The sequence below is a fragment of the Rhinocladiella mackenziei genome (assembly GCF_000835555.1).
Source record: "Rhinocladiella mackenziei CBS 650.93 unplaced genomic scaffold supercont1.10, whole genome shotgun sequence".
Taxonomy (NCBI): Eukaryota; Fungi; Ascomycota; class Eurotiomycetes; order Chaetothyriales; family Herpotrichiellaceae; genus Rhinocladiella; species Rhinocladiella mackenziei.
In genome coordinates this window covers 337550-349847 of record NW_013550595.1, presented here as the reverse complement: position 1 = coordinate 349847, position 12298 = coordinate 337550, and the positions used below count along the sequence as shown (strand labels likewise).

Genomic DNA, 12298 nt, shown 5'->3' with positions numbered 1-12298 from the left:
TTCTCATGCCAATTTGCCTGGTACAAAAGGATGACCGGCACTTAGGCCACCACATACCGCCCAAGCCTGACCGTTAACATAACTAGCCTCGTCACTCCCCAAGAAGAGCGCCACTCTCGCAACTTCATCGGCCACCGCCCCTCTTTGTAGAGGGTTCAGCTGTCCAATCTTCTTCTCCGTCCCCCGACTTCTAGCCTGATCATACATGGCCTTAGTCATCCCCGTTTCTATCACACCAGGACACAAGGCATTTACTCTCACACCAGTTCCCGCCAATTGATACGACAGGGTCTGCGCCAGCGACACCACCGCAGCCTTACTCATCGAGTAATCCGTCCCACCGGCATTCGACCTCAACCCTGCCACGGAGGCCGTCCCAATAATACTGCCACCAGGATATCTCTTCTCGGCGTTCGTCTTCTGCATCGCCATGGCCGCATACTTGGCGCACAAGAACACACCCAACGCATTCACACGCATCGTATTCATAAATGCTTCGCTCGTGATATGCTCATACGTGTTCGGCACCCCCGTCACACCTGCATTGGCGAACATGATATCCAACTGGCCGTACTTTGCCATACAGTCATCCACGACGGCTTTGACCTGCGCTTCGTCCCCGACATCCATCTTGACGCAGTGGACTTTGCACTCCGGGTACAAGGACTTCATTTCCCGTTGGTGCATCTCTAGGTACTGGTCTGCGTAGTCACAGATATACACTGCTTTCGCGCCGTTCTGGGCATATTGGTGTGCAGATGCCCGACCAATGCCGATAGGCGAGTTGCACCCTACAAAATAATTTCACGTCAATTAATGTTCCATTTCCCAGGGAAATCAAAACCAAACCAGTGTGTCCCAGCCAGTACGAGCCAGTCTATCTCTCCTCTAGCCAAGCGTAGCATAACCCAGTTCATGTTTCTTGTTTATCATTCTCTCCAAATTTCTTTACCTACGGCCCTCCATATATTTCGACGCCCGTATAATGCAGTGTGTGCTCGTGTGGGGTATATTAGGTGCGTACCAGTAACAATAACCACTTTCCCCTTGACTCTCGGCCCCGTCGAACTATCTGCGACGTGCCGAATGCGCGGGATCTCCTCGAATGTGCCTTCACTCGGAATACCTTCAACAAGTTGCTTGGAAAGCGCGGCAAGCCGCTGTTTGGGAACAGAGGTCATCTTCTTGGCAGTTTCTGCAGACTCTCAAGTAAAGCGGAAGGGAGCAGGCAGGGGTGAATTCGTCGATATGTGAGCGGCGAAGGGAGGGAGATTCTTGTGTCTGTCAGGAATACGTGGTGGATTTTGGCCTTTGGGTCTGGTGTTGGACTGCGTTGAGACGATATCCGACACAAGGCAATGCAATGCGAGGAAAGACGAGGGGGTCAGAACTGCAGTCCAAACGCTATGAAGCATACAAGGAAAATGCAATGTGATCTCTTTCGCCTGGCCTTGAGCAGGGATACTCGCAAATCGAGGGAAGAGAGTCAAAACAACCGAGGCTATTTCACCGATTAGGAGATCTGGGGTCGATTTCGGTGGAGCAAGAGACCAATCAGTACCTGGGTACGGTGGAGAAGTTAGCCGTCTATTGCAGCGGCTAATCTCCTGTTATGCCTTGCTTCCTCTGACGTCACTGCAAAAAAAGGGGGGGTTGTAATATGAACAAACACCTCTTTTAAATTTTGATATAAACAATCATCCACCACCCCCTCCACACCCTCCGCCTCCACCTCCGCCTCCTCCACCACATCCCCCTCCGCCGCAACCGCCACCTCCAGGTCCTCCGGCACACCCCCCTCCGCCTGAACCGCCACAAGCACTAGCGCACCCTGAACCACAATTGCTCGCACACCCTGTATCCCCTATATTATCTGTTCCAACATCGAAAGAACAGTCCACGGGCCCCAATCCTGAATCCGCAACTGCACCAAGCCAAAGCCCATGTCCACCATACACCCCAGTAGAATAGTAGTTCTCTTCTTCCATCTCACGTCTCTGCCTCTTTGCCTCGCTTTCTCCAACTCTCCGAGGGCCAGGGACATCTTTGAGCCGGACCCGTCCGTCCCGGAGTTCTTCATATTGCCTGACACGCTCATCGAGATCCCGGATGGCCCACTCGGCAATGAAATATTGATGATACAGCCCTTGGTCAAAGACATGGCTGAACGGCTGTGCTCGATGGATACCACCTAGTTTCAGCCTGTCGACGGAGGTGTCTTCCGATGTATGCAGCCACTTGGTCGCAGTTCGGAAAGCTGGAACCCGGTGCATGGCCGCCCCGACTCTCAACAGGAGATTCTGGGCGTGCAGCAGTGTGAGACGGTTTTTAAACCACTCGGCGTCTGAAAGCGGCAGTTTCTCGCCACGTGTTGGAGCATACATCCACCTGTCTCGCCCCAGGTGCAGCGAGATGATACTCCAGCTATCAAAGGGAAATGCCCAGACGTGTTTGGACAGGTTGCAGTCGCCACACCGTGTCGGGTATCGTCCAAACGCCTCGGTGCAGTCCCATGGGAATAAGGTCTGATTCGGGTACAGGTGCTTCCCAAAGGCTGCGAAGTCAAACCAGTATTCGTGCAGAGTGTCGATGATGTCAGCTTCCTCATGCCGCCCGTACCGGAATTTGAGTAGGTACTCTTCAGTCAGGCCCGATGGAACGTCGAACTTGGTGGCAATTTTGTTGCGAGTGTAGGAGCTGGGTCTCGTGGCGAAGGAAATGAGGTAGAGTGGATGTGGTCGAGATTGAGATTGAGATTGGGACCCAGGAGAGAGCGGATAGGGCGGCGGATTGTCAGGGATGAACTGTCCGAAGTGATCCCAGTTCAGGATCGCGTCACAGAAGCTCTGGCAGCTGTTCTTCGTCGGGCTCCAGCGAAGCTTTGTATCTTGGTGGATGAGTCGCTGGCTGATCGATGTCAGATAAACGTCGACTCTAGATTCTAAGAGTCGTTTCACTTTTGGCATCAATTCGAGTAATATTGAATCAATCAGTTTTCTCTGGTCCGCAAGTGATAATCCCGGATCGTCAAATGGCATGTCGCTTCCCGCTATAAGAGTTTGGACAATACTGTCTTCAATCTTTCTGTCCAGAATGCCGGTAAAAGGGACTCCGATAATTTGTTTCATAATTGCTTTGTATCTCTTTCTGCCTCGTTGACGGTGTGACTGGGACCAAACCGTGCGCCGGGAATCTTCTGCTATTGCATATCCTACGTGGTAGGGCGGCGGCAAAGATCTGGAATCTCTGCTAGGAGAGAGTTGAGCCGGATCTCGTAATGTTACCAATGCTCCCCCTTTTGTGCTGTGAAGAGAAAATTGTCAGTATATCGGGTGGGTGGATATCAAAGGGGGGGGGGAATATACTGTGCCACGCCATTCTCAATGATCAACGGGCCAACCCTCAAAGCCATGTGAACGTTCCCAAACGGATATTTCTCAATGTACCGCCGCATGAAGAACGGGATATCCTCGTCGGCCTCGGCCTCTCTAACCTCACTCGACTTGCCCTGGGTGCCAATCCGATCCGTCTCGTCGACCAGACTCGGCATCGTAGAAACTTGCAGTGTTGCGTCATTCTCCTTCTTCTTCTTCTTCTTCCTGATACCTTTACTTTCAGATTGCTTCAGTTTCTCCAATTCGGCCGGGTTCAACTGTGCCCGGCGTTTCTCTTCGCTCAGTGGTATTCGTTTTGTGACGAGCGTCTGCATCGCGTCGTATTTCGATTCTGCGATCGCGTCACCCAGTGACAATAAAGGGCATTGTAACCCTCCCTTTCTCGACGTCGTGACATGTTTGTCATCGTTATTAATAGGAAACAAAGTACGATATCGGCCCGATTTATCGGAGTGAGGAACCCGAGTGCATCGGCATATCTTGCGGCTGCTAGTTGGGGATATTGAACCGTCGAGGACACAATGTTTGTGGACTTTGTAGACGTTGGGTTGACCATAGTAGCGCTCTAGGTAACAAGCTTCGCAAATCTTCCAATCTGGTATAGAGGATGTTGAGGCTAGTTGGTCATGAGGAGTCGTGGAAGAGTAAAACATGGGCCCTCGGATGACGGTGTTGCATGTTGAGCAATGCGCGCTGGAGAAGATTGGAATGGAATCTTTGGTATAGCGGGAAAGGGTTACTGAACAGGAGTCAGCGTTAGCCAAATTGATGGTTGATATAGGGTTGCTCTGGGGAAAAACAAACGCTGCGGTACGCCGGGTCTCCGCCAAAACTGCCAGCCATCCAATGGAGGGCGATGCTCGATCAGCTTCTCTATGTCAAGCAAACCTGAAGGACGTCAACATAGTCCCTCAGCAACGCAGAAGAACCCCACACACCGGCGCTCTGAAGAAGCAACCTCACCCGTTCCTCAAGGAGGGGAGTACCTATCGGGTCTGTTGATTTTAGCAAGGTATAAAAGCCTCAAGGGATCGGTATGCGTACCTTGAACTTCCTCCCTCAGTGATTGTTTGATCTTAGAGCTAATCCGATCAGCTTTCAGATCCAATCCTCGCTCATGCAACGCAGCAGCGTAACTAGGCAAATGATAATTGGTGTTTGGTTTCGCACGTTTCCGTTCCTCTGATCGAGTTGAAAGGAGTCAGGGATGAGAAGTATAAGGGTAGAAGTAGATACGACGGAAGATCTTTTAGCCTCTGCGATTTGATACATACCATATCGTCTTGCAAACGCTCTAGATCCTTGACAAACCTGGTCTACAAAGGTGTCAAACCCATGAATAAAATCATCCTCGTTTTCAATGCTATCAGGATCTGCGAACTCGGGCTTTCGCCATTCTCGGAGGGCGAAGAGGATATTTTCCAGCTCGCTTCTGACACCGATCCAGTATAACTTCTTCAACTCCGGGAGGAGATGAGTATCTGCAGGTCCGACTTCTCCCCATGGTTGATCTGGTGCAGCAGTGATATTGTCACTGGGTGTGGAATTGGAACTCGAATGTATTTGTGACTGCGGATGGCTGTTTATGATTCGTTTGGCAGCGACCACGGCTGCAATGTTGCGGAGGATCGCCGGTGCCATTGAAATGGGCAGCAGGAAGCTACTTCACATTATCGCAAGGTGCGCGCTCGGGCACGTTTTCATCTTTGTACAATGGTTTGATCGGACATTTGAGAGGTTTAAGCCTTGTGTGAGCCCAAGTCATCCAAGGCGACTTGGAGGAGGGGAAGGACAGGGATGATTGTGGCTGAGGCAGAAAAGTTGCAGTACAATCGACTTTGAGCGGGCAAGCCTGCCTCAACATTCTCCATCCCAGCTGCGCCCTGTTTATTGCAGTCCAAAGGCTGACTCTACAATTCTTTCAATGGGGATCTGGCATTCTTTCTTTACTCCACGAGGCTTCTTCTCGACCGATGACACGAGCTAGAAGTGACATCGCGTGAGACTTCACCTCTCGGCCACCTCGGACAAGGATTGCCAGATTGCCTTGTGAGGGTGAGCACCCAATATCGAGTCGACTGCAAGATATACTCGTATCGATCCGGCGTCATTGACGATCCTTGGATATCTACCTGGTCGCATCTCACTCCCGTCTGAGCGCTTCTGTTTGATTGTGCCTACCCACATCAAAGATGTCTCTTACCATCGACGATAACCAAATTGACCTTCATACCTCAAGCAAGAATACAGTCGGAAAACCGACTGTCACCCCATCGTGGTCGATAAACCAACATCGACGCCAGAATTCTCCGACCACGGCATACCCCCCGAGGATAAGTACAGGAACAGGACAATCTGCCACCCAGCCAGTTATTCCCAACCCGGAAGTTTTCCGCGGTCTCACATCGCTCCTAACAGGGGACTTTCAGAATGGATCACCCGCCTCTTCCAGTGCCAGTCTCCCAACGGTGGCGGAATGTGCCGTCCATCTTGAACTGCTTCTCTGCATCTCCACTCTGCACTATACGGTTGATCAATCTAGATCCCTGGACCGAGCCTTCACCATTTTTCCACGGCCAAGAACGGTCCAATGGCGACATAGAACGAAGAGGCTGAAGGACTCGACATTCGACACCCGAAGGAAGCGGAAATGGCCTACGTACCTGAATATGGCGGTCAAACGATTTTTGGTCTGGATCAGCGCTATTGATGCAAAGCTAGCGGCATTAGATCAGACCAGACGGATGGGATTCTTCCCACCGCCGCTCGGTTTGTCGATTTGGAACTTGGAACAATCACTGGCTAACGTAGGCATGTAGATATCTTAATGGTTTGGCATGCCGTCCTTTTAAACCCAAGCTACTATGTCAAATTTTGCCAGGCCCACGACCTGATGACTGTCGTCCAAGTTGGGTTCCCTTGGAAAGAGATCGTGAGTGGCCAGCAGAATGCCACACCATAATCCTAACATACTAATCTTTTCTCTCAGCACGAGGCAATCAACTCTGAAAACTATGCATTCACACCCCCAACGCCCGCCCTCGAGAAATTCCAGGAAATGACTGGTCTCGAGCCTGACCTATTCGAAAGCATCTGCCATCACAGCGTTTCCGAGCCCGTGGCAATCAAACTCGCAGGGCTCATCGAGAGCACCATTCCGAGATTGGAGGTCTACGAATCAAAACATGTGTACGAAAAGGATCTGCTGCCGGGCGGCAAGGCGTTCCTGGGCCTGCTTGACAAAGGCAACGATGCCAACAACCTGACCGTCAAGGACATCGCGGACGCAGTGACAAGGCAACTTTCATTTTGCCAGAAGATGGAACTACAGCTCTGGATCCGGAGTCCTGCAGCCCTGGGGACCCTGACCCGGGCACGAGCCCGCTATGGCCGGTTCCTGCAGCTCTTCAAGTTGTATCCCCATACCATGCTCGTTCCGACTTTGGACATCGATCTCGTATGGCACACGCATCAACTCTCTCATCAACGGTATACCATCGCAACGGCGGTTTTAGCAGGTGATTTCATCGATCACGACGACAAGCTGGGAAAGACCACGTTGAACAACGGTATGGAACGCACGGAGAGCCTATACCGGATTCGATTCGGGGCCAAGTATCATATTTGTACCTGCTGGGATTGCGAAGCCCTAGTGTCGGCGTTGGAGAAGGCAGATCTGGAGGACAGTGATAACAACACTGAGACACCTGCTGACATCGAGAGTCTTGTAAATCAAGTTTCTGCCGATGTCCAATATTACCGCACGGCGGAGAAAGCCCGACGGACTTGGGTGGCCGGCCCCCAACGGTGACTGCATGAGGTATAGGAATCACTCTGGTTCATTTAATTTGATCTGGTGGCTTTGTTTTCTGTACTCCGTCCTCTGTAGCTGATGGTTATATGTGAATACTTATGAGCACCTCATTTGCTACAGGTATCGCCTCCGGGTTTCGCCACCTCTGAGGCTGAAGATTGGGTGCTTTCGAGGAAGCCCCTACTAGTGGCTGCATGTGGTCTACTCCCATGCCGGAGCTGTTGTATGTATCGATAAGATTAACTCGACCAAGCTGTGAAGCCATTAACTCAGTGTACCAGTGGTATCAAAAGGCTAATTGGGATCGCGAGAACCATTCAAAGCACCACGAAGTCCCCGAATGATATTTATCACGGGGGCACGACAACATCTAGCTTGCAGTTACACTAGCATGGTCGAAATCCTGTCTTGAGCCTCAACTCGAACGACGCTTCGGACGGAAGATATGGCATGCTGTGATCTCACTTTTCTGGCCTCGCAGAGGGTCTTATCTTGCTCACGAGTTGTTCCTAGACTCGAGCGACTTGCCTGACCACTCGGACATCTGGATACATTTGCTTGGAAGCTTGGAAAACTTTCCATTTCAGTGGCATTATCCATGAAAGACGGCCAGCGCCAATCCCTTCAGAGACTGCCGGGATTGCACATTGGCGGATAGATAACCCAAGGATTCTACATATCACCAGTCTTGGTCTGTCATTCAGCCTTCCTCCAATAGAGGCCTTGACGCCATAGTTATAATATGAAGTTCTACAGTTTGCTCAAACCGGTCGAGCTCTCTGAATCCTTCTCACCCCCTTCCGGCTAGCCTTCACTGGTACAAACCTGTCCACCAGTTTCTACCGACTACGAAGTCAGCTGCTAGACAGCTCCTACTCAGTCTCTTTGTCGATGACAACCTGGCAACCACTGCGTACAGAGCAATTAAGCATGACAAGACTTTCGACCCAGATCCAGACAAAGGTAGGACGAAGATATCCGGACGCAGCGAGAGAGGTACCTCGCCTTATTCTTTGCAGTGGATTTCGGTGACGTTGAACGCTCAGCCCCCCAGAGGTGAACGTGCTGAGACATCTCTGTGCGTCGATTCCGATACATCAGCCTGTCTTCCCCTATGGCATTTACAGCTTGCAGTCGCGAGCAAGAAACCCACTTACCTAACCCTGACGCATCTGATATGATCTCGTTCACAACTCTTCTTCAGTTGCAATATTACATTCTATATCACGCATTTCAGGTACCTATTAGGTATGTAAATCACCACCCAGACCTTCTGTTAAACCGGCCTGCAAGTATCTGTTCCACGCGAGAGTCATACTCTTTCCGCCTATGCACTCCGATTCTACAGAAGAGCATCCTGCCAAACTCCTCATGCGGCACCCTAAGCGCCTTCAGCGCAATTTCTGTTGCTCCTCGATGCAATGCATTCGTTAGTTGATCATTTGACATCACCAAATCCTTCGTCAAGAGAACTATATCGCCGACATGGTGGTATTCAGGCAGTGGAAGAGCCCATTCGTTCTCTGCGATATTTCTGGCCTGTGTGAAAGGAAAGGATGGAAGATTACTTTCTGTTTCAGTCACCAATGCTGAATTGGTCAATGAGTCCGGATCTTTAGCCTCGAGGATCGGCGGTTGTCTGTAAATCGAGCGGAATAACGAAGCTAGTGATCGGATATATGATGTGTCGGATCGAGTGACCAGGTCGTATTCATTGACAATGGATAGGACCATAACTCCATTTCGGTTTTGTTGCTGGGGCATCATCGGTCTGGGATTGATGATGGGTGGGCTTCCGAATGTGATACAGGATAATTGAAAATTGGGGTCTATAATGCGAGATTAGTGTTCTTGATGCCGAACAGGGTAGATTCAGATACATATTCGATGAGCATCCGAGAATATCTTCAAATATAGAAGAGATGCAATGGCGCCACCGGCGGAATGGCCAGTAAATACCACGTGGGGGAATATGGTAGGTTCAGATTCGTGAAGCCGACCCAATTCGCCAATGACCTCTGGTAACAATGCCTCCGCGCCATTGAGGAAACCTCCGTGAGCTTGCATCGATTCGATTATTGAAGTTCCGTCACGGATCTGGTACCATTTTAGCTCAGGATAGATTGGAAAGGGGAAGAAGCTTGTTTTACCGTAGGAAGGTGGAACATCTTTGGCTGTCCATTTAGATTCACCATGTGTGCAACCAAGTTCTCCGTCCCTCGAATAGCCACTATCAGGGCTGGAAGCATTGGGTTCGTTCTGGCGTCTGAGTCGACGGGACGAACGGATGTGAAAGACGCAGCTTTCGTGGTGCCTGTGATAGAGGGCCGGATGAATTTCAATTCGTCAAATATTAGGCTCTCGTTCGAAAAGTGTGGTCGTCGTTCGGTTTCGTAGACAGATGCAGAGCACTTCCAAGAAACATACACAAGTTCCGACTCTTGGAATGTTCTTTTCCAATAAGTCATCCATTAAAGAGAGCAGACGCATCATCACTCACGGATTCCACGGATCAAAGCGAGCATGTCGGGGCACTCCGCAATTGGCATATTTGGAGGCTTCTTGGTCCAGTGACTCGAGGTGACTCTTGAGGCCATCACGAAGATTCCCTTTGAACAATACTCCGAATCAGCACAGACTGCGCCTCGACGGATTTCAAAGGTCCTTACCATGCAGATCTAGCTGTTCGATAGCATCGTCGAGAACGCCTGACAACTCACTCACGGCAGCCGAGGCACCTTGACAGTTATCGACAAACGTTAATCCGGAACTGGGAAGCGAGACAGCAGAGTTAAGAGACGACTGAGATAAAGTTCGAACTTGTTTGTTCTTGAGCCTGCGAGCGAAGAATGCCATCAATTGACTGGTAGCAACCCTGCTAAGTGGATCATATCAAGCCAGCAGAACAATACGGAGTTTTGTAAAGACGTGAAGTCTTGGAAGAGTCTGTACTCCCTACACGTTCGGCAGAAGCATCGACAGATGTTGTGGCAGTGCTAAAGAAACTCGACGCTGTTGAAGTGTTCAGCCCTTGCCAAGATCACAGCAAGGCAGCAATGAGACGGGGACGAAACACTGCATGGGGGACGAGTATGCCTCGTCAAATCCCAGGAAGATATGTCTGAAGTGCGTCCTTACCCATGATTCAAGAAGGTATTCATTGCTTCTGTAAGGTCAATGATGGTACGGGATAAGTCAGTAAAGCCCAAAGTAGCTACCGTCACGTCATGAATTCCCGAATTTAATACCGCAGCTAATCGTCTCATTCAACACCCGTCTCTCCTTCTCGCCCATTGAGGATGCATAGTACTCTTACATTCCCGATCACATTGTGTACACACCCACCACCTAGGTCCTTTGGCTCCCAGCCGACCAGAACAATTTCCACACGATTGAACCCGCTCTGCCAGGAACCGCAATTCCGCCTGAAGAATCTTCTCTCGTTTCGCTAGGACTTGTTCCGCTGTCAAGGATGCACAAGTTCGACAAAGATATTGACGTGTTTCAATTGTCGTATCATCGGCATATTCCAACATTGTGTCAAACCATCTTCGTCTCTTTTGCTTGTAGCAGGAGCACGGGGCCCGGCGATACCCCCTGGTTGTGTTGGTCGGACGATGCAATTTGGTGCTGTAGTAGCATGAGGAGCAGTAAGCTATGCAGTGCTTCATATGCGGCACAACTGAGCTGGTAAGATTCCGGTGCTGCGTTTGGCAGTCCTGTTGAAACCATTTCAGCCTCTAGCAAAAAGCGGCGGACTAGGAAGACAGACTTTGCATATTTGTCTTTGGCACGTCCAACAATTCAGTTTAGACCCTTCGGTGCAGCTCAGAATACGGAGATTTTCGTGGGAGTCAACATTCTTGCTCGGAGAAACCAGAGCCTGTCGAACTGATTTGCAGGTTGAACTCAGGTTGACGAGATCGACAAAATGCAATTTTGCCGCAATACCTTCTTGTATGCGATCTTCATGCAACAGGCCGACGAATTTGTCCACGGAAGATGGCTGTGGCTTTTGTTTCTCGCTAAATACTGAGAGTTCTGTTTTCGGAGAGCGATGTCTGGAGCCATGCCAGAATTTCATAGTGAATCGTCTAAAGTACCTCATTTTGAGGATGGACCAGATCGGACCTTTCCAGAGCACCAAATAGGGCGGCCAGCAGATGATGTAGAATATGAACTTCTTGCAAAAGCTTCGTGTGCGAGATGTGGCTCCAATGGTTCCACTGTAACTAGAGGAGTTGCTACGGCGGTGATGCCCGTTGTAGCTCCTTCCATTGGCTGTCCAACATCCCAACACCATGCTCAAAAAAGCGGAGATGAAATATAGGATACTGGACGAGCCTCAATCAGCTTGGCCATCAATACCTCGAACCACGGGTTTTGGCTTACCATACGGCAATCTGGCAAGACCAGGTTTCCACAAAGCTCGTGCAGACATGACGCCAGTCCGGGAATGTGGAATTGTCGGAGGCAATAACGGTGAAAAGGCTGGGGGTGGTAGAATTGGGTGGATGGGAGCTGATAAATTCAGAGCAGCTGGATTTCTTGTGTGGTATATATGTTCCTTGCAAAGCCGCGGCTACTGTAAGACACACGGCTATCACAAAGTCTACCAGTCCGATGCAAAATAGAAATGCACCAGATGAGGCTGCAGTAGGAATCCACATGGCTAAGTTCCACGACAAGGCGAAAACTCCCTGTTAGGGAGAATAAGGTGAGTCCATCATTCCCGACATTCACGTAGATTGATAGATACTCACCATTCCCCCGGCAAGATGCCATGCCGGAAAGATGTACTGGTTGTAGGGAGGATGGCTCAAGATCTCATGTTTCTTGATGTCTCTCCAGTTACCTAGATTGGTGAGTCCCACAATCCAAAGCGGAATATGACAAGCGAAACGGATAACCGCTGACGGTATGCCAGCCATGGCCTTTAACGAAGTCATAGGATTTGTCCATAGTAAAGGAAACTGCAAGAATAGGGATGACGAGGGACGAGTACAAGTAGAATTCTGGATCTGGCTGTGCAGCCATCAATCAGCCTGAGAAGCGCACCCTATGACACTCGGGAGGGGTAGTCTGATTG

The 12298-nt window shown here is 50.2% G+C and overlaps 4 protein-coding genes across 4 annotated transcripts; 1 reads left to right on the top strand and 3 right to left on the bottom strand.

Moving 5' to 3' along the window:
* Positions 1 to 3: 3 nt before the first annotated feature.
* Positions 4 to 1181, bottom strand: Z518_10813 (uncharacterized protein; the record flags this gene model as incomplete). Its single annotated transcript, XM_013411644.1, has 2 exons — positions 4 to 791; positions 1025 to 1181. 2 exons carry the CDS (start codon positions 1179 to 1181, stop codon positions 4 to 6), a joined length of 945 nt encoding a protein of 314 aa, XP_013267098.1.
* A 683-nt stretch (positions 1182 to 1864) lies between these two features.
* On the bottom strand, positions 1865 to 5036 carry Z518_10812 (uncharacterized protein; the record flags this gene model as incomplete). Its single annotated transcript, XM_013411643.1, has 7 exons — positions 1865 to 1924; positions 1959 to 3303; positions 3366 to 4134; positions 4200 to 4283; positions 4334 to 4381; positions 4440 to 4577; positions 4670 to 5036. The coding sequence occupies 7 exons, from the start codon at positions 5034 to 5036 to the stop codon at positions 1865 to 1867; spliced, it is 2811 nt and encodes a 936-aa protein (XP_013267097.1).
* Positions 5037 to 5587: 551 nt separating this feature from the next.
* Z518_10811 (uncharacterized protein) lies at positions 5588 to 7206 on the top strand (the record flags this gene model as incomplete). Its single annotated transcript, XM_013411642.1, has 3 exons — positions 5588 to 6164; positions 6215 to 6327; positions 6385 to 7206. The coding sequence occupies 3 exons, from the start codon at positions 5588 to 5590 to the stop codon at positions 7204 to 7206; spliced, it is 1512 nt and encodes a 503-aa protein (XP_013267096.1).
* A 1260-nt stretch (positions 7207 to 8466) lies between these two features.
* On the bottom strand, positions 8467 to 12140 carry Z518_10810 (uncharacterized protein; the record flags this gene model as incomplete). The annotated part of the gene is made up of 8 exons (XM_013411641.1): positions 8467 to 9038; positions 9090 to 9306; positions 9360 to 9660; positions 9710 to 9818; positions 9879 to 10087; positions 11025 to 11543; positions 11602 to 11909; positions 11973 to 12140. 8 exons carry the CDS (start codon positions 12138 to 12140, stop codon positions 8467 to 8469), a joined length of 2403 nt encoding a protein of 800 aa, XP_013267095.1.
* Between the last annotated feature and the right edge of the window lie 158 nt (positions 12141 to 12298).